Source organism: Artibeus jamaicensis, unplaced genomic scaffold (assembly GCF_021234435.1).
Source record: "Artibeus jamaicensis isolate MK-2021 breed Jamaican fruit bat unplaced genomic scaffold, CSHL_Jam_final contig_956, whole genome shotgun sequence".
NCBI classification, from domain to species: Eukaryota; Metazoa; Chordata; class Mammalia; order Chiroptera; family Phyllostomidae; genus Artibeus; species Artibeus jamaicensis.
Window position 1 is genome coordinate 2,387,057 of NW_026522021.1, and position 22,112 is coordinate 2,409,168.

General features: G+C 42.2%; 1 protein-coding gene across 3 annotated transcripts; it reads left to right on the top strand.

Moving 5' to 3' along the window:
• Positions 1–902: 902 nt before the first annotated feature.
• Positions 903–20,860, top strand: ZNF3 (zinc finger protein 3). Of its 3 annotated transcripts, none has more exons than XM_053655360.1 (7): positions 903–1,001; positions 2,345–2,456; positions 4,215–4,442; positions 4,830–4,966; positions 7,240–7,331; positions 7,616–7,742; positions 9,388–20,860. In XM_053655360.1, exons 4-7 carry the CDS (start codon positions 4,912–4,914, stop codon positions 10,452–10,454), a joined length of 1,341 nt encoding a protein of 446 aa, XP_053511335.1. In that variant the 5' UTR covers positions 903–1,001; positions 2,345–2,456; positions 4,215–4,442; positions 4,830–4,911; the 3' UTR covers positions 10,455–20,860. The 3 variants fall into 3 exon arrangements, with proteins under 3 accessions (XP_053511335.1, XP_053511334.1, XP_036990865.2); XM_053655359.1 differs by lacking the exon at positions 903–1,001 and adding an exon at positions 1,064–1,185; XM_037134970.2 differs by lacking the exons at positions 903–1,001; positions 4,215–4,442 and adding an exon at positions 1,064–1,185.
• The last annotated feature ends 1,252 nt before the right edge of the window (positions 20,861–22,112 follow it).

Genomic DNA, 22,112 nt, shown 5'->3' on the forward strand with positions numbered 1-22,112 from the left:
GGGGGCAGTTTTACATGACACTGTTGGGGAGGGGGACATTCTTCCTGCTACCCTTGTTGAGTTCTTACAACTGGACTAATAATAAAATGAACAGGCCAGATTAACAGGAGAAAATCCAATTAAAAATGTGGGCATGGGAGAGCATAGATGATGCTCAGAGAATTGACAGACCTGCCATCTTTTCATACTTTTAGACAAACAATAAGTTTGTGAAGAATCAACAGGACAGGTCTGGACGCTCGTCGGTGAGGAATCTAATCTAACTAAGTCTGGATTTGGGTTGTAAATTAGTAACAAGGTTTTTACCTTAAGTTTCTACCCTCGAGCCCCACTCCTGGATTTCCTAATTCCAGGGTGTCTTTCCCCCTTGGAGCAAGAAGGGCACTTTTCACAAGGGAGATAATTCTCCTGATTTCAGGAGGATGCAGAGAGGTCAGAGCTTTCTTCTTGCATTGCTAGTTTTTAAAGTAAGTTTAAATCAAAATAATCAATATAGTGTTGTTCGATATTTTGCGGCAGCCTGCCCTGGTCCCGGATAATACCAACGGAAAACTCTGGAAGCGTGAACTTAGTTTATTTGGAAAGTTCAAATAAAGCTGAGTTTTTTATATTGATGAATCCTTCCAAAATTTACTACTACAGCTCGGCTAAGAGCCGGGGCACTCACGCACTGAGCGCTTTCCTCCGCCACTGGCTGCCACTCAGGAAATCATGCGTGTAGCCAAAGCCAGTCGACCCTGTTTCTCCCACGCCCTACCGCGCCCCCTACTGCGCCCAGTCGCGGGCCTGTGGCTCCTGAGCATGCGCCCTGAGACGGAGGTGAGTGGGATCCCAACCCGCCCGGCCAGCAGGGGGCGCGGCTGGGCGGGGGCGGAAGGCCCAGCTGTCCCGTCAGCGTTTGGGCCTTTCGCCAGTGCCACGCGACTGTGACAGGGAGTCAGTAAACCACCGAGAGGCGGAGACCTCCCATTTTCCTAGAGAGAGCGGCGCACGGGGTAGAGGTACGGGCGCGGGTTGACTGGCAAAAGAAGAGAAGAAAAAAAAAGGGGGGGGGGGACCGACCCGGAAGCGCAACGGAGGAAGCTTCCGTTCTTTGTTCTGTCCCTGGTGTGTGAGTCTGTGACAGTGTCCAACGGGGCCTGGTCCGTGTCCGGGCCCCTCAAGTCTTCCGTCCCTACCCCCAGGGTGAGTCCGGCCGCACTCGGGGCTCGCGGTGAGACGGAGTCTGTGATCACCCGGGAAGGGGGTGGTGTCCGTGATGCTGTAGCCCGTGGGGACCCCAGGCCCTCCTGGAGCAGGGTGCTGAAGGCGCCGCTCGCTCCCTCGCAGCCGGTCCCCGACTCCGTTTTTCCAGGGACGCACCTTCACCTGCGTGGGAGAGAGAAAGGGGCTGCGGTTCTGGTTTAGCGAGTCAGCGCCCAGCAAGAGCACTTAAAAGTTCCACTGTGGCTGTAGAAGGGTCCCTCTCTTGGAAACAATTGGTGACAGCCACCCTAACTTGGTAGTTCTCCGAGACGCTTTTAGTTGAGGTTCACACAGTTACTCGCATCCGCGGTAGCAGAGGAGGTTTGTTTTTACTTACCTGGGTGTTTAGAGTCAGAGAATGAGTTCTTTGAAGTGTGCGCATTTAGAGCTATGTCTGGAAGGAAGTGCAAACTCAGTTACGGGAATAATCCACTGGCGCCCAGTAAATAGAGTCGTTTATGGAGAGTGGTACAACTTTGTGTTCCATTTGCAACTGTATTGATCCCAGATTTGATCCGGTTTTGTGGTGAGATTGAACACTGACCCGGTGTTTACCCTCTGAAGGGCATGTTTAAACTGTACCAGAGGATTAGCAGGATGATGAACCTGAAATCTTTGGACTATTAGAGAAATTATAGTTACTTATCCCCCAAAAGAGAAGTTTATGGAGGGAGGGCATCATCATTTGGTTTTGGACAGTTGTGTGGGAGAAGATTCTGTCGTTGAAGCTCCATAGGTTATTAGGTCTCTGTGAGGTGAAGGTCCAAAGGGATGGGTTTTCAGTTTACCATCTCCCCGTGGCTGAACTATGCAGCAATGGAACAGACGCCTTGCTGAAGTATTGAGAGTATCTAGGAAGTAAGCCGACATTGTTAGCATCTTGAGAAGGGATCTAAACATGGAGTGGGAGTGTGACCTGGAGAACTTGCAGTCCCTTTCAGCTTTCTTCAGGATGCAACACAAGACCAGTTGTTGTGGTCTTAATTAGTATTTATTAGCATACATCTCTTTTTTCCCCTTTCTATAGATATCTAGATTAGAAGTGAAGTTTACTTGTATTTTAAATTCCTTTTTGTTTTTTCCCCTTAATCATTTGCAGCATTGGCATCAACTAAAGTCAGAATTCCTGGGAACTTGAACAGAATCTCCCCCTAAGTGCTACTTTGGCCTTCTCAAGATAACTCTAAAGAAAGTAGGAAAGGATCCAGCAGGTAAAGCTTTCCATGAGTCGTTTTCACTACTAGGTCATTTTTCTCAGTCCCCAGAAGCTGCTTGAGGGAGAGGGGTTGGCATTAGAGCAGGGGAAGGGCCCAGCCTGCTTCTGAAGCTGTGGGAGCACAATGGAGAGTTTTCTTTCTATGAGAAACATTGTTTACTGATCCAGACACTGGGTACTTGTTCTCAACAATATGCCTTTGAGTTACAGCTTTGGTTAACCCAGCTGTGAGGAGGGAGCATTGCTTTTTTTCCCCATGAAAATCAAAGTCTGATTTTCCTTTCCAAGGACAGTTTGGACTGAGAGCTGATTTGTTTCGGGTGTCTACTTATAAACAGTCCTAGAAATTGTAGATGTTGATAGGAACAAAGAGATGGCTGGCAGCGGTCTCTAACCTTTTTGGCACCCAGGACCGATTTTGTGGAAGACAATTTTTCCGTCAACCAGGTAGCTGGGGATGGTTTGAGGGTGATTCATACGTATTACATTCAAGCTCACCTCCTGCTGTGTGATCTGTTTCCTAACAGTCCTGGAGGTTGGGGACCCCTGGTTCAAAGGGACCCAGTTGGGAGAGTGATGGTGGCAAGAGGGTATGTGACCCACCTTGAACTGGTGGGCCCAGCTCATGCCTGATTCAGTGCTTTTCACTGTGTAATGGTGTTGGTGGTGAGCATTTTATACCCTTTTGTTGCCCAAAGACTAGAGTTCTCTGAACTCTCAGTGACTCTCAGACTAGGCCCCTCCCCTTTTTATGTCTCATGTGAATACAACAGTCTGATGATGAAGCAAATACTGTTTGCATTCCTGGTTTTTTACTCCTTTTAGTAGTGCCTTGCAATATAGTTGGCACTCAACAGATGTTTGCTACATGAGCAAATAAACAGACGAAAAGAAGGAAGTAGACAAAATCCAGGGATTTTTTTTTTCCTTTGCTCTTACCTAAGTGTAAGGGTGCTCTGGTGGCTGCTGCATCTATTCTAGATCTGTTGATTCTTGCCATAATGTTCAGTGAAGTGGAAACTGCTATTCGAGATCCAAACCTTAGTCTAGGTGTTAATGTTATGTTTTATTCACTAGAACCACAGAAAACAGATCTCTTGATATGTAGCATTTGGGAAGCAGGGACATTAATAGGGGTAAAAACAAAGTAATCAGTAATCTTGTGCTTTTTAAAAAGTATTTGTCCCTGCTTCAGGGACTTATATTCTGACCTAAGGCAATGTATTAGGAGAGAAGGGAGAAAAAAAGAAAGTTGGCTGCCACCTTCTCAGTGAGAGGATACATAGCAACTGGGACTAGTCTTTCAAATCCAGGTGAATGTATTATACCCAGTCCCTGTCATGAGACTCACAAGGACCACAGAAGGGTCCAAGTTCCTCCACAATATCCCACCTTTGACTGGGACAGGAAGGAGAAAACAATTTTAGAAAGAAAGAGGAGGATGAATTTATCTTATTTAATTTAATAGTGCTGTTTGCCCTAGCTCTGTGGGACTGGGGTTGTCTCTGCAGGTTTTTAACATGAGAGACATGGAACTCAGTCAGCATCTCTAATCTCCATTATTTGGCTGCTATTACATGGCTCCTTCTTCTCTAAGGATAACACCTAAATTTAATGTAACAGATAGAAACCTAATAAGGTTTTTTTCTTCTACCAATTCTAATGTTTATGGGGGTTGTTTTTCTCCTCTATAAATAAATAGCTTTCTCCATGATCCCAATTTTTTTTAAAGATTTTATTTATTTATTTTTAGAGAAAAGAAGGGAAGGAGAAGGAGAGGGAGAGAAACATCAACATGTGAGAGAAAGATCAATCGGTTGCCTCTTGTACTCCCCCAGCTGGAGACCTGGCTCAAAACCCAGGCATAAGCCCTGACCGGGAATCGAACTGGCAACATTTTGATTCTCAGGCCAGCCCTCAATCCACTGAGCGCTGAATATTTGAGCCACACCAGCCAGGAACCAAATATTCTTCAAAGTTGGTATGGTGCATATATATATATTTTATAGTCTATGTGTATACTTTCTTTTTTACCTTGATATTTTTCATTTTGATAGTTATTTACTATTTTATTCTGTTAACATTATTATTTGGCACTGGTATTCTCTGTTTTTTGTTGTTAAAAATGTCCCTCGGTGTCTATGGGTAGCCAAAAGTGAGATATTGTCAAGGAACTCGGCCCCTTTTAGTGATCCTCATGTAACCTCATTATAGGGAATGGAGTATATATATATTTACCAGGGTCTTAAAGACTAGTCCCCATTACTGCATTTCCTCTCATTGTTCTTGGGTATTAACTAAAATGCTAGTAAGGGTTTTTTTGTTTGTTTTTTGTTTTTAATATGAATCTTGAACTTTATTTCTGCAGTGCTTCCTTATTCTCATTCAAAACCTGCTTCTGGCTGAGTCTGTATATAGGAGACCAGAGATAGGTACTTCTGGCCTTACCCATGGAAACTCAGGCTGATCACACATCTCAGGAACCTCAGGCCCTGCTTGAGAGTGGTAAGGAATGGGAGATTCATTCATTCATTTATTCAGCTATTCAACAGTCATCTCTTGAAATCTCAGGAACTAGGCAAATTGCTATAATACAGACATGATTAAGACAGAGTTCTTGCCATCCAGTAACTCACAACTGAGTGTGGATTAACATACAGCTAGATAGGTTTTATAGCTAAGGCACTTTTAAGGGCTGTGGGTTCTTTGTGCAGAGTTAAGAAAACTGGGACACTCACCAAATTTCATTTTCCAGGGGCTCATTAACAGCCAAGTTCATAGTCCTGGTTTTTGCTCTTTAGGACCACATGCTTAGAGGACACTCTTGGGAATTGTTTTGTAGGTCACAGGCAAAAGATAAAATAGAAAAGTTTTAGGTAAGTCCCTTTAACATTCTATATAATAAGGACTTGGTGATGATGAACTCCTTGAATTTGATCTTATCTGAGAAGCACTTTATCTGCCCTTCCATTCTAAATGAAAGCTTTGCTGGATAGAGCAATAAACTAAGAGGACAGCTAGATGAGGAGCAGAACCATAGAAATGAAGATCACATGGAAGGTTAGCAACAGGGGAGTGGGAGAAGGAGAAGGTACAGGAAATAAGTAGCATAGATGGTAGGTAGAAAATAGATAGGAGGGAGGGCAAGAATAGTATGGAAAGTATAGAATCTAAAGAACTTGAGACACGTGGTCATAAACTAAAGGGGGGAATGATGGGGGAGGGGGTGTGCAGGGTGGAGGGGAATGAAGGGGGGAATAGAACAACTGTAATGACATAATTAATAAAATATATTTTAAAAAATTAAAAAAGTTTTAAAAATTAGGTAGGAAGCCATGAAAGTATTAGTATTTTGCTTGCATAGACTGCTTTCATGACTAGAGCCAGTTTCATTCCTAGTGGTTATTATTCCCTTGCTTAGGAGGAAAAGCATTTAAGAACCTTTTTTGTCTGGGTGATTCTGCAGAATCTAGTATCTAGAGATTTCAAGTCTCTATGGAATAAATATGTTAACCTAAAAATTACAAAAAAAGTAGGTGATCAAGAAAAAATCTGGGCAGTACAGCTAATTGATAAGGACTTGTATCCAGAGTACAGAAAAACTCTTGTAACTCAGGAAGACAAGTCACTTCTTAAAATGGAAGCATTTAAATAAACACTTCACAAAAAAAGATATACAGACACTCAGTAAGCACATGAAAAGATGTTTGATGTTGTTCATCAGGGAAATGCAATTCCAAACAATGGTGAGATACCACTAAACATACATTAGATTGGCTAAACCCTGGCTGGGATAGCTCAGTGGATTGAGCGTCAGCCTGTAAACCAAAGGGTCACTGCTTCGATTCCCAGTCAGGGCACATGTCTGGGTTGTGGGCCAGGTCCCAGGAGGAGTCATGCAAGAGGCAACCACACATTGATATGTCTCTCCCTTTCTTCTTCCCTTCCCCTTTCTCTAAAAGTGGGTAAATAAAATCTTTAAAAAATAATGATAAAAAAATAAAAGATATACCATACCAAATGTTGGCGAGGAACTAGAACTCTTATATAGTGCCGATGGAAATGTAAAATTGGACAAATACTTTGGAAAATAGTTCATCATTTTTAAAGATGTTAAACTTACATACCCATATGATCCAGCCATTCCAGTCCCAGCCAGGGGTCGTAAGAAAACCAAAGGAAGGAAAGGAGAGGGGGAAGGGAACGGGAAAGGAAAGGAAAGAGAGAAGGGAAGGGGAAGGAAAGAAAGATGATTAAGTACAGAAACAGGAAACACCTACAGTGTTGAGATTTGTACATTTGATCTGGGGATGGAGAAGAGCTATGAGTGTTATGTCTTTAGTCAGGGTTGGGGTAAAGCTCCTAGTTTTCCTCTGGTCTAAGAGAATTTCATACAGTAGTTTGAGTTCAGAGATGTGGAAAATGAAAGGAATATGAGCAGGACAGCCTTTGTTTCTGGCCTGGGAGAATGGACAAGAACATACTCATCACTAACAACAGACTGGGCACATTTCATTGAGAGGAGAGCGACTGGATAGAAAGGAAGAGAGCAGGGGCAGAGTAGAGAGCAAAATTCAACATAGTTTTAGACATCTCTCTTTAGAATGGGCCCACGCTGAATGTGCCTATTATAAGCACCTTTCGTAGCTACAGAGGAAGTGAACTTAAAAATGTCAGAGGGAATAGGTCCTAGGTTGTCCCAGGACCCTCTGAGTTCTCTGTAGGTTAGGAGGCCAGACAGCAGCAAACTTAACTCATAAACCCTTTAATGTCCCCAGCTCTTCCTTCCTCAAAAGTTCCTGCATTTTCCAACAAGGAAAGTCTGGGGAATGAGGTGTTGGCGGCTGCACTCCTAAAGGCCAAGTCCCAGGTAAGCTCTGGTTCCCCTTATCCTCTTTTTCTTTTGCATTTTGTGGACATTTTGGTTCAGCACCATCCCAGTTCAGTGCCCCAACCACGATTCCCTCCATCGGGACTGTGGTCTTTTCCTACTCAGTAATGGACCTTGCTTTCTTTCTTGGACTCTCACCTCTCTCCACCCTAATCTCCTTTCCTCAATTTCCCAAATATGCTTTATTTAACCCCATCCCCAATTATTTTTTTGGTGCTGCCAGTCCTCACCCTGAAATTGCATGTAGGAACATGTTGTTTCAGGAGTTGGTGACATTTGAGGATGTAGCTGTGTACTTTATCCGGAAGGAGTGGAAGCGTTTGGAGCCTGCTCAGAGAAATCTCTACAGAGATGTGATGCTGGAGAACTATGGGAATGTGTTCTCACTGGGTAAGGAGTTACGCTTTCTCAATAAAACTCACTTGGCATTTCTTTGCTTCCTTGTTGGCTAGTAACAATTGAGTTGGAGAAGATAATTAATTAAGGATTGTCTTAGTCTCAGAAAATTATAATAATAATAATAATAGTAACTCCCATTTGCATAGTAACTTACAGTTTATAACAAGGTTTCATATATATTCTCTAATTTAATCCTCACAGTAACACAGTATTTGAGGGAGCTAGAATTATCCTCCTCATTTTATAGTTGAGGAAAGAGAGGTCAGATCTGAAATGCTTTACACACGTTCCTATAGCTGGTGCGTGGTGGAACTCTACCTCTGGTTTTTGAAGTCCAAATATGGTACTTTTTTTTCCATGTTATTCTCAGAATTTAACGTATAATCCAGAGACTTTTCCAAAAGATTAGCATATTGGGATCCCAGAACATGTGAGGTACTGCTGTGTGTCCGTGAACATTCTGGAACTCTATCTCCTCCCCTTCTCTGTTGGGCTACCTCAAGGGACTTGTTGCTTTGTTCATGACATAGTGCAACTGCTACTCTTGTAGACATTTTAACTTGTTATAGGGAACAATTCCCTTCTTAACCTTTAGTCTGTGGACTGTTAATTCCTTGTCTCTCACCTTGAACTGTGAGAACATGTTCTTCGACAACACCAGAGGGTCTTTCCAACTCCGTTTGAAACCTCCCCGACATTTCCTTTCTGACCCTGGCAGATCCTGGGTCTGGGATTGAGCTCTGTGACTGCTTGATATGAACAGGATAAACCTTGTCCTGTGTCTTTCCCCATGAGCAGGATTCCCATTCCTGTATTTTGACATGATCTCTGGGCTGAGGAGGAGCTGAGAGTTCTGGGTTTGAGGGGAATTGAGAAGAGAGAGGTTCTGAGAGGTGCCTGTGCAAGTGAAGGAGAAACAGCTATTTCTGTCCCTAATACTCATTGCCCTATATTTACTTTTTAAAATATTGACAAACTAAAAAAAAAATGCTAACATCTAGACCCTTTATATTTGTCCTCTGTGCTTGAAGTTCCCTTTAAACATCCCAGGACAGTGAAAACAGAGAAGTCACATATGGAAATTGTTTATATATCATCACATCATAGCATAGCCTTCTAGGCTTAGGGCCCAGAGGTAGACTAACTCTATCTCTTGCCTCTATCTATGCATTTGGCACATGTGGCACAGCTACAGACATGAGTGTTCTTTTCGCCTAGGGCTGTAGGGATCTCTAGTGACCTCAGTTTGGTGCTCCTTCATGCTCTGCTACTGTTTCTCATCACCCTCCCCACTTTTCTTAAACAGTTCTGGTAGTCACCACTCCCAGATTATATCTCCAGTCTTTAACCTGTCTGAGGACTTTGTCACTTCATTGAACATGCCCTTCTTCTTTTATTCTTGGTTCCCTGACCCTGCCTGATCCACCCTGCCCTTACAATCCAACTTTTTCTACTTTCAGCTGTTTTCTCAGTTTTGCTTCCTGCCTTTCTCCTTCCCTGTTTTTTCTTCTCTTATTCTGCCTTAGCTACACATAGCCTGGGCAGATAAGAGGCATGCATGTGATTATGCTGTCCTCTGGTTTTGATTCTTTCTTCCACAAGGAACAAGTGATGTTTGTATTTTGTATTATGCCAGATGGTGAGACCAGAACTGAGCATGATCAAGAAATTTCTGAAGATACAGGATCACATGGGGTGCTATTGGGAAGATTTCAAAAGGATATTTCTCAGGGTCTTAAGCTTGAAGAAGCGTATGAAAAAGAAGTCAATCTAAAGAGACAGCTGGGGAACTCCTCTGGAAAAAGACTGAGTAAGAAGATACAAGATTTTGGTAAAGTGACAGTTGAGGAAAAGCTAACCCCCATGGGAGAGAGAAGTCAGAAATATAATGATTTGGGGAACAGCTTCACTGTGAGTTCCAACCTTATTCCGCATCAGAGACTTCCTGTGGGAGATAGACCCCATAAGTGTGATGAATGTAGCAAGAGCTTTAATCGAACTTCAGACCTTATTCAACATCAGAGAATCCACACTGGGGAAAAGCCCTATGAATGTAGTGAATGTGGGAAGGCCTTCAGCCAGAGTTCACATCTGATTCAGCATCAAAGAATCCACACTGGAGAGAAACCTTATGAATGTAATGATTGTGGGAAGACCTTCAGTTGTAGCTCTGCTCTCATTCTACATCGAAGGATCCATACTGGAGAGAAACCTTATGAATGTAATGAGTGTGGGAAAACCTTTAGCTGGAGCTCTACCCTTACTCATCATCAGAGAATCCACACTGGCGAGAAACCATATGCTTGTAATGAATGTGGGAAGGCCTTCAGTAGGAGCTCCACCCTCATTCATCACCAGAGAATCCACACTGGAGAGAAGCCCTATGAATGTAATGAGTGTGGGAAGGCTTTCAGCCAGAGCTCACACCTCTATCAGCACCAGAGAATCCACACTGGAGAGAAGCCCTATGAATGTATGGAATGTGGAGGGAAGTTTACTTATAGTTCAGGCCTTATTCAGCATCAAAGAATCCACACAGGGGAGAATCCCTATGAATGTAGTGAGTGTGGGAAAGCCTTTAGGTATAGTTCAGCTCTTGTTCGCCATCAGAGAATTCACACTGGAGAGAAGCCTTTGAACATAATGGGAATGAGTAAAAGTTCTCTCAGAGTTACTGAATTAAATATCAGAGAGTCTACATGAAAGAGAGCCACATACCTATTTTTCTCACTTCCTCTGAGTCTGAAGAGTTCCTGCCTTACTACAAAAGTATGAGCAACTTAGGATGTGTCCCTTCTGATGCAAACATTTCACTTTAGAGAATGGGGTCTATTGGGCAAATCATCCTGGCACAGTGATTAGGAACCTAGTCAGTTTCCCAGGGAATGGTACCAGCCTTGAAAAATTATGAGGCAAGCAGCAGATTAATTGTTGGGAAGCTCTGGGACCAATCACCTTCACTATGGAAGGGATTTTGCACTAGACAATATTTCTCACACCAAGCGAGCCTTTCTTACTAAGGTGGGGATGGAAGTGCAGTAGGAAAATTCTAAGGATTCCTCTAGTGGGAGTCAGTACAGTCAGCGTAGAAGGCCGTGGCAAGAATGTTTTGGGTCCTGCTACTTTCTAAGAAAGGGAAAAGGAGGCTGTATTTGAAAGCCCTTGTTCCTAATCCAGCTTTAAGTTTTGATAAAATTTGAGGCTGAGGGATTTATTTGATTGGGGGAAAAGGGGTGGGGGGGGCAAGAGATGTTTTTCTATGGTGACTATCCTTTATGGCTCTTGGAACAAACAGCAAGACCAAGTTTCCGACAGCTGTCTGGCATTTTTATTGGAGAACCCCTTGTCATGCCCTGTTGTGATATGACTAATTGGGAAATCCATCTAATCAGTGAGTCTAACATAAGGAAGTGGATCAAAAGCATTTAGAATTGCCTCTGCTTCCTCCTCACCACTCCTGTGATAAAAGAGTGATTTAATCCAAACCTAATGACTAAGGATGCTGTTAAGGAGCTCACTTAACCAGCTTGTTCTGCCCTCTGTCACCCATGACCTGTGACACCTGACCTGAGTAGCCAGCCTCTCCTGCCCCAACCTCTGACTTCAACAGCAGAGTATGAATTCACACTGCAAAGCCTAGAGAAGGAAGGCTCTGACCAGAACCTGGTGGTAGGGCTCCTCCTGGGTTAGGATGGAGCTCCTGAATTTTCCCAGCTTGAAGGGATGACCTTTGATTATGTTTTCCCAATCTTGCTCATCCTGTAGCATAAATGAAGTGCACTATTAAACAGCATAGATTTTCAGAAGGAGAGATTGAGTGTGTTTTTGTGCAGGAGTAAAATTTAGTTTAAATAGGAAACACCAGTGATTGTAAATGGATCATTAAAAATTAATCTTGAAATTTTTTTTTTACAACCAACCATTTATCTCAGTCACAAACATGGCACCTCTTTTCCTCAAGACTCCCATCATATTCCTCTAGATACTGCCCCAGACTATTCAGTGATTTACACAATTGCTCCCACCTTTACACCCTCGTGTAGAGTTTTTTGTGCTGCATATTACTCAGTGTGGTATCATACTTAAAACCAACAACTAAAGCTAGAAAAGTGTTACTGGGTATGGGGTTCCAGACAAGTGTGTACTTGGATATTGAGTAGCAATGGGCATATTTAGGTTTCTTAGTTTGGCTGTTTGTGGGAGGGTGTTACAGTCATGGAGAAGGTAAAGATGAAAGTCTAGTGGAGAAGAGAATATGTCTGGAGCTCTAGCCTCTGAAAAAAATTGGATCACACTGATCACCTAATTGTGTTTTTAATTTTTTAAAGCTGTAATGAAAACTCATCACTCAGGCTCTTCTCTGACATCTGCACATACTTGCAAATTGTTTCTCAGAGTGTAAACTGTGAACTATCCATATTAGAGTCACTAGGCTGCTTGTTAGTAATGCAGATTTCTAACCCCCAAATCAAATTAAATTATTTTTGAGGATAGAGCTTAAACTACACTGAAAAGGGGAAAAAATGGAACAGTTAAGAAAAATTCCTAGAAGATAAACTTGAGCTACGTTTTAGATAATACGTGGTAATAAGAGCTTCGAGCTGGGACAGTTTGGGGTGGCCTGTGTATGGCCACTTAATGTGAAGCTCTGGGGAAAGACCACTGAACAGCAAGGGTCAGCCCCTTTGCCTAGATGGTGAAGACTTCACCTCCCCCACCTGCACATAAGACTTCATGGCTGTCAGTCTCAGCTTCTCAGTGTGACCTGAGATGGGCCATTACATGAAAAAAGTTTTTGAAAAGATCTTTGAAACATAACATTTTTATTCACCTGATTCTGATTATTCATATCCCCACCATGATTCCTCAGTCTGTAACTGAGCATTCCTTAATGTGCATAGTACCCGTTTGTGTCTTTGCCATTATCCTTGGAATCTAGTTACTTCCAAGGCCACCACCATCTATGCAAGTATTACATTTGCATGTGTGGCACCGATCTCTCCCAAGCTCTAGTGTCTCCAGTCTGCAGGACATTTACACACTTGGATCTTTAAAAGTTTCAAATGGCCCTGGTTGGTGTGGCTCAGTTGGAGTGTTATCCCATAAACCGAAAGTTTGCAGGTTCAATTCCTGGTCAGGGCATATGCCTGGGTTATGTATTTGGTTCCGTTCCCGTCAAGGTGTATACAAGAGGCAATCGATGTTTCCCTCCCTTTCTCTCCAAAAAAGCAATAACGTGTCCTTGGGTGAGGATTAAAAGTTTCAAATTATGTGTTTCAAACTAGGTATGCCTTTCCCATAAACTGCCCCCTCAAAATTTCTGCAAATGTCTCGGAGTCACAACTGAGTTTTTAATTTTTAATTTATTTTTACCCTCCTACAGCTAACCAGCATCAAGTCCTGGGCCGATTTAGGAAACAGAATGAAAAGAGAATGTGGTTAGAGGGGAAAGTTTCAAAGTGGAGATTATGGAGGAGGTGGGATTTCCAAGTGATGGTAATAACAGTAGCATATACTCTGCCTGGCCCCTTTACAAGTGTTTTTCATATATTAAATTATTTAGTCCTCACTACAACCTGCAGTAAGGTAGGTGTTAGTATAACTCCATTTTACAGATGACACTATTGAACTTGCCTGGTGAGATAGGCCAGTGAGATCAGGATTTGTCCACTTGGTGAGAAGCTGAGCCAGAGGCTACATGGCTTAGATGTGAAATGAGAAGGTACCTGTAAAGGGAACCTCATATAGGCAATGATCTTGTCAATTATGATTCTATAATCTCCATAGTTCTTACTCTTCATTTCCATTGCTGTTAACCCTAGAGTTCAAATCTTTCATACTCCCCCCTGGATTAGATAGTCTCCTAATGAAGCAGTTTCAACCTTTTTCATCTAATGGCACAAATAAACTAATTACTAAAATTCTGTGGCACACCAAAAGATATATATTTTACTGATCTGACAAAAAATAGGTACCATATTTTTCAGACCATGAGATGTACCTAGGTTTTAGAGAAGGAAAATAGGGGAAAAATTTTTGAAGCAAATACTGTGGTAAAATATTTAATAACACAACATATATTTCACCAATGTAAATGTAAACAAAACAGCAGCATTAACAACCATTATTCCTACCAAATTGTGGTGGGGTGGGGGTGCATCTTATAGTCCCCCAAAATACGGTATCATTTTTTTGGACTTTTTTAAAGGTTTTATTTATTTTTAGAGAGAGAGGAAGGGAGGGAGAAAGAGGGAGAGAAAGATCAGTGTGTGATTGCTTCTCATGCACCCCCCTATTGGGGACCTGGCCCGAAACCCAGGTTTGTGCCTTAGCTGCAAATTGAACCAGTGACCCTTTGGTTCCCAGGCTGGCTGTCAATCCACTGAGCCACACCAGCCAGGGTATCATTTTTTAAAAAATTAATTTGACAATCTAAGGGGAAAGAGGTCAGTGCCCCTGACTAAATAGTCAGGCATTGCATGTTTTAAAAAATTTTGTGGCACAGCAATTGAAAATCACTGTCCTAATGAATTGATATCTTTATTTTTTATTTCTTTATCGATTTGTTGTTCCACTTATTTATGCATTCATCGGTTGATTCTTATATGTATCCTGACCAGGGATCAAACCCATAATCTTGGCCTATCAGGATGACATTCTAACCAACCAAGCTATTTGGCCAGGGCCTGGATTGATACCTTTACTTTCTCACATAAATCACTCTCTCCCCAAAGCAGTATACCCATCTTGTCACTTCTTTATCAGAAGTTTCAGTGGCTTCTTTCTTCATAGAATAAAATTCAAACTCCTTAGCTGTATGTATTCAAGGCTTTCCTTGGGCTGGCTTTCATATCTCTGTATTGTCTTATGTCTTAGTGCTCCTCTTCACACATCTAAAAACCAGATGTGTGACAAACCAGAGCTGGCAGTCATTACAGCAGTAAAAGCAGACTTTATTTGGAACAAATTGCAGTAAGTGAAAAGAGACCTCAGTAAGAACTGGGCCCAATCCCGAATTCAGCATGACCAAGTGGGAATTTATAGCCAAGGAGCAGGGTGTGGGTCAGTGGATGAAAATTTTCTAAGAGGAAACATTCAGGAGTAAGAGGGGTTTGGGTTAAACTGACCTAACAGGACTTTTGCTAAGGACAGGCAAGGGTGATTAGACATTGCTACAGAGTGATGGTAGAAGACGGAGGCCTCATGCTTAAGTGGTTTAACAGGGTTCTTGCTAAAACTAGATTTTACAAGGAAGTGCACAGATGGACCTAGGAGAAGGTTCAGAAGCCCAAGTAAGATTTGGTCAAGCCAAGAATCTTTGTCACATCAAATAAGAGAAGATAACCAGGCCCAACTCACGCCCAACATTCATGCCCATGATTTTGTTCCTTTACAGTATACTCATACCTTATTCCAGCTTCTCACACCCAATCAATAAAAATCAGTCCAAAAGGACCTGAGAAACCATTTTCAACCTCCCTCTTAGTGCAGAAACTTTCAACAGTGGCCCCAATAGATAACCGTTCTCTATTGTAGCATCTTCAGGGGAAGAGCTGCTCATTGTTGCACCACACAGAAGCAGCTGTTACACTGTTGAGCATTCTGATTGCTGGAAGTTAAGTTGAGCCGAATTCTGCCTCCTTGTAAGCTTCTGCCTTCTACTGTTAGCTTTTGGCTTTGCCTTATCTGTGCAATGAGAGGGATGGGGCAAGGTTTCCAAGGACGCTATCAGTCATGTTAGCAAAAACAATGTCAGCCCTAACCAATGTGGCTCCATTGGTCAGGAGGCTGCCTGTGAAACAAAAGGTCGCCAGTTTGATTCTGCTGAGAGCACAGGCCTAGGTTGTGGGTTCAGTCTCCAATCAGTCAGGACACCTGTGGGAGGCAACCCATCATATTTCTCTCTTGCCTCGATGTTTCTCTCTCTCCCTCCCTTCCCTCTCTCTAAAAATAAATAAATAAAATCTTTTAAAAAAGGTAATTTCATTCCTAGCTACTGCCACTCACCCCAAGTTATACCTGTTCTTTGAAATTCAACTTAAATAATTCTGAAAAATGATATTGTTTGATAAGTTTCCAAGTAAGGGAAAGGCCTGGTTTTGTCTGAACATTTCAGCTGACAGAAGTGCAAACCACAGTGGTGGTCAAGAGAAACATCTTAACAAATTCTTTCTTTTTACTTAAAAGATTGGTTTTGAAAGCTCCCTGAAATATTTTCTTGTTCTCTTAGCTTGTCTATAAAGTTAAAACTTTTTCTTCTTTAAAAATTAAATGAAAGCTTACGTGCATTATTTTAAATGTCAGTAATGAAGAACTGAAGACTGAAATGAATCAAAACTTATATGGACTATTTTCTACACGCAAAGAGAGAGGGCCAGAGAATGGTTTCTCCAGGAATGACACAGGAGCCTTATCTTTCTCCACAGGAATATACTTCCTTGTGTATTCTCCACTTCCGTTGCTGACATCATCAACTTCCCAATCAGCCAAGTCGGAAACCAGGGAATTGTTCGGGATGCATTGTTTCTCTGTCTTCTCACTTGTACAGCTTGTCTGTCAACTTCCCAGCCCATCCTGTCTTGCCCATTTCTGTGACTCGTGCAGTGGCCTGGGTCATCCTGAACTCCTCCCAGGATTTTGGCACCATCCTTTTTTCTTCCAAAGTCTTCTCCAGTCCATACTTAAAAAAAAACCCCTTCACTCAGGGACATGCTTATTGATTTTAGAAAGAGGAGAAGGGAATGGGGGGGAATCAATGTGAGAGAGAAACAGCTATTGGTTTCCACTCAGATGTGCCTTGACCAGGACTGAACCCGCAACCTAGGCATGTGAACCCACCACCTTTCCACCTTTTGGTTTATGGGACAACACTCCAACCAACTGAGACACACCTGCCAGGGCTCCAATCCATTCTTTTTTTTTTTTTTTTTTAAGATTTTATTTATTTATTTTTAGACAGAGGGGAAGAGAAGGAGAAAGAGAGGGAGAGAAACATCAAATGTGGTTGCCTCTTGAGCTCCCAGTACTGGGGACCTGGCCTGCAACCCAGGCATGTGCCCTGACTGGGAATCGAACCGTGATCCTTTGGTTCACAGGCCCTCACTCAATCCACTGAGCTACACCAGCCAGGGCATCTGATCCATTCTTTGTACTTGTTCATGAGTTATCTCTCTAAGATGTAATTGGATGACCGCATCAAAACCATTCAGTGGTCCCTTTTCATCCTCTAGGTCAAATTCTTTGTCAGACACAGGGCTTTTCGCTTTCTAGCCCTGCCTACTTTGATCCTACCTCCTAGTACCCTTCTCATCCCAACTTCCATCCTCCTCCCCTCCCACGTATTTTACACTGGAGTGATGCAGAACTACAGTGACGAGCACAAATACTGTTTAATGCCTCTGTGCCTTTACACCTGTTATTTCTTCTTCCTGAATGCCCCCCTGCACTTTGTTCACTTAACACACTCCTATTTATCTTTGACAACCTGATCATAAGCTTCACCTTTAATGTGGAGCCTTTCCAGGGCATTGTGTTTGCCACCTTCCACCCCCAATGAGTTCACCATTTCCTCTAGGCTGCCTCTGTATCTTGTACATACTTTTCATGATTGCACTTATTCCGTGACTCCCCTCCCCCGAGTCTGTTAACTTATTTATACATCTGACTCCCCCACTATGGTTTTCTCATAAAATCCTTGATCTGTAATTCAATTGAAATTCTAATAGAAAATTTATCTACAGTTATGACATACAAGGGTACTGTTAGTGTGAATCTTTTCATGTCAATCCACATCTGAGTCCGGTGAGCAGTTGTCCCACTGAGAAGCAGCACATGTGGACATACACAGTTCTCAGCATGAATCCTCTGCTCCTCCACCAACCCTGGCCCCCCAGCAAGGCTTTGTGTGCCTTATGCTCCCAAGGCATTTGTTGGTTTGCTTGAATTTCTTTGTGGTTTTTAAAAAATAATGAACAATATTGTTGAGATGTAATTCATACTTCATACAATTCACCCATTCAAAGTGTACAATTCAGTGGTCTTTTAAAATATATTTTATTGGTTATGCTACTACAGTTGACCCATTTCTCCCCCCTCTATTCCCCTCCAGACTGCACACCCCTTTCACCAGCATCCCCCACTCCCATTAATTCATGTCCATGGCACATACATGTAAGTTCTTTGGCTTCTCCATCTCCTATACTGTCCTTAACCTCTCCCTGTGTACTTTGTACGTACCATTTATGCTTCTTATTCCCTGTACCTTTCAACCCCTTTTCCTCCCCTCCCCACTGGTAACCCTCTGTGTGATCACCATTTCTGTGATTCTGTTCCTGTTCTAGTTTGCTTAATTTGTTTTTGTTTTTAAGTTCAGTTGTTAATAATTGTGAGTTTGTTATCATTTTATAGTTTATATGTTTAAAAAGATTTTATCTACTTTTAGAGAGAGGTGAAGGGAAGGAGAAAGAGAGGGAAAGAAACGTGGGCCAGTTGTCTCTTACAACCCAGGCATGTGCCCTGACCTGGGATCAAACCCGTGACCCTTTGGTTCAAAGGCTGATGCCTAACCACTGAACCACATCAGCCAGGGCTACTGTTCATATTTTTAATCATCTTATTTTTCCTAGATAAGTCCCTTTAACATTTCTTATAATAAGGGCTTGGTGATGGTGAACTCCTTTACCTTGACCTTATCTGGGAAGCACTTTATCTGCCCTTCCATTCTAAATGAAAGCTTTGCTGGATAGAGCAATCTTGGATGTAGGTCTGTGCCTTTCATGACTTGGAATACTGCTTTCCAGCCCCTTCTTGCCTGCAAGGTCTCTTTGGAGAAATCAGCTGACAGTCTGATGGGAAGTCCTTTGTAGGTGACTGTCTCCTTTTTTCTTGCTGCTTTTAAGATCCTCTCCTTATCTTTAATCTTGAGTAACTTAATTATGATGTGCCTTAAAAAAAAAAAACCTTTAAAACCCTAAAAAAAAACCTTTAGCAGTGAGTGTTTTCCCCCAACTCCCCCGGGCCTTGGCAGGTACCAGTTTCCTTTTTGTCTCTTTGGATTTGGATATTCTGGACATTTCACATAAATGGAATCATAATAATGCAGTATGTTTCTTTTGTGTCTGGTGTCTGGCTTCTTTCACTTAGTATAATGATATCATTTCAGCTGTGTATGTAGTAATGTGAATCTGTAATTCATCCCTTTTTATGGCTGAATAACATTCCATTATATACATATATCACACTTGGTTTCTTCTTTCATCCACTGATGGACATTTGGGTTGTTTCTGCTTTTTAGCTATTGTGAATAAGATGCTATGAATATTTGTATAAAAGTTTTCATGTTGATATGTTTTCATGTCTCTTGGGTATATAATTAGAAGAGAAATTTCAAGGTTAAATGCTGTAACCTTTTGAGGAAATGGCCAGGCTATGTTCCAAAGAGATTGCTCCATTTTACATTCTCATCAGCAGTATATAGGCTTCTGATTTCTCTACATTCTCAACACTTTTTTTTTTATAAATGTATAGTCATCCTAGTGGGTTTGAAGCAGTGTCCTTGTAGTTTTGGTTTGCCTTTCCCTGATGGCTAATTATGTTGAGTATCTTTCCATGTGCTTATTGTTCATTTGTATGTCTTTTTTGAAGAAACATCTATTAAATCCTTTGCCCATCTTTTAATGGGTTATTTTTTTAAAGGAGTTATATGTTCTAGATATAGGTGCCTTATTGTACATGATTTACAAAAATGTTCTAGTATCTATGGGTTGTCCTTTCACTTTATGATGATGTCACTTGAAGCACAAAAGTTTTTTATTTTTATGATGTCAAGCTTATCTATTTTCCTTTTGGTGTTTGTATTCGAGTTCTCCAGAAAAAAACAGAAACAATAGGAGATAGATAGATAGATACAGTTATAGAGGTTTTTAAAAAAAAATCTTCACCCAAGGACATGTTTATTGTTTTCAGAGAGAAGGGAATAGAGGGAGAGAAAGAGGGAGAAAAACATTGATGTGAAAGAGAAACATCAATTGGTTGCCTTTTGCATGAGCCCCCACTGGAGACTGAACTTGCAACCCAGGCATCTGCTCTGACTGGGAATTGAACCCGCAACCTTTTGGCTCACTGCACGACACTCCAACCAAGTGAGCCACACTGGCCGGGGCTCTAGAGATTTGTTATGGGAATTGGCTCATGCAATTTTGGAGGCTGAGCTGTGCCAGGATATGCCACCTGCAAGCTGGAGAATCAGGAAAATGATTAGTGTGATTCAGTCCAAAACCCATACTAAGAAACCCAGGAGCCAGAGCCTGAGAACTGAGGACAGATGTCAGAGCAAGAGGAGATGTATGAACTAGCTAAAGGAGAGAGAGAATTGCCTTTTCTCCACTTTTTCGATTGGGGTCCTCAAAGAATATGATGATGCCCAACTACTTTGGTGAGGGTGATTTTCTTTACTGAGTCTACCTCTTTGAATGCTAATCTCTTCCAGAAACACCCTCACAAACACACCCAGAAGTAATATCTTACCAGCTATCTAGGCATCCCTTAGCCCAGCCGAGTTGACACATAAAATTAACCATCACAGAGTCATATCCAAGAGAGCATTGTTGGTGGGAAGTTAAAATAGCATAGCCACTCTGGAAAAACAGTTTGGCAGTTTATTACAAAGTTGAACATGCACATTCAATAGGTATCAACACTAGGGAAATGAAAGTTACAGTCACACAAAACCAGTACATTGATATAGCAGGTTTAAATTTTTTTAGCAGGTTTTATTTATATATTCTTAGATAAAGGGAAAAAGATGGAGAGAAACACTTAACAGTTGCCTCTCACACATGCCCTAACCTGCAACCCAGGCACATGCCCTGACCAGGGACTGAACTGGCAACCTTTTGCTTTGCAGGATGACGCTCAACCAACTGAGCTACACTGGTCAGGGCTTATAGTAGCTTTATCTATAATCTACAGAAACTGGACACAAGTCAGTTGTCTAAGTGGTAAGTGAATCACCAAATTGTGGTACATAGTACAATGGAATTACTTAGCAATAAAATGGAATGAGCTATGGACACAACAACTTGGATGAATCTAAAAAGTATTATACTGGGTGAAAGAAGACAATCTTAAAAAGTTACTTACTGTAGTTCCTCATTTATATGACTTTCTTGAAAAGATAAAACTATAGTGATAGCTCAGGGTTTGGGGGTGGGAGTGGAGGGACAAGAGTGGAGGAGGCTGTGGTGATAAAAGGCCAGCAGGAGGGAGTTTTTGATGGAACAGTTCTGTATTGTGACTGGGTCGGGGGTTAAAAATTCACAGAACTGGGAAACAAAAGAAAAACTCACTTTCCATGATAATTTTAAAACATTTAAAAATGTCTACTTCATTGGATTATCGAGTAGACAAAATAATCTAGGTTCAGTAGAGGTAACGGCGCGCTCGGTGTGCCCTTGATGTTAACTCGTGTGACAGGAGGATCCTCTGGCTCAGAGAACAGCGTATGGTTTAGACGAGGCTGAGCAGAAGGGTGGAAAGCCGGTAACCGGATCCTCAGAACCCGTGCGTGACTCTACGCTGAGAGGCGGGTCTGGAAGGGACCCGCATCTAGACCCTGGCAGGGAGGCCTCGACTCCCCAGGCAGGAGTCTGGACTCACGGGGAGCTCGGGGACCGCTGCAACATCCCCTTCCTGCCTCACCTGGACTGCGGACTCCACGATGGGCCCCTTAGCAGGGAGCCTGTGTCCCGGTCTCACGCAGAGCCGGGCAGTGAGGTACTCGCAGGGAAAACCGCGGTGTCAGCACCTCTGGCCTTATGCAAACCCTACTGCAGACTGTGGTGGCGGATCTCTAGGAGCCGGGCCAGGTTACCTGAGTTCGAGGACCCCAGCGCTTCAGAGCTAGAGACAAGCAGTTGGGAGTGGGAGCTTCGCAGGTGATTTCAATGCGTGATTAAGTTTAGGAACCTGGGACTTAAGTCCTGCTTCTGGTCAGGTGGCAATCCTCAAGGTGGATGCCTGGATGGAAGTACTGGATTGGCCAAAAAGCATTGTTTTTTTATGTATGATGGTTCTAGAAGTGAGTGCTTACTTGTCTTTAACTTCAATAGAAACTTTTTTTAGGTTGTACTGTGGCAGCTGTCATATTAGTGTGCATTAAAAAACATCAAGATTGGTGAATTTTTGTGCAGCCATTTTAATATTGAAGATGGAAGAAGGTGCACAACATTTTCAGTGTATGATGCTTTATTATTTCAAGAAAGGTAAAACCGCAACTGAAATGCAAGAAAAAGATTTATATAATGTTTGGAGAAGGTGCCGCGACTGATCAAATGTACCAAAAGTGGTTTTAGAAGTTGCTTG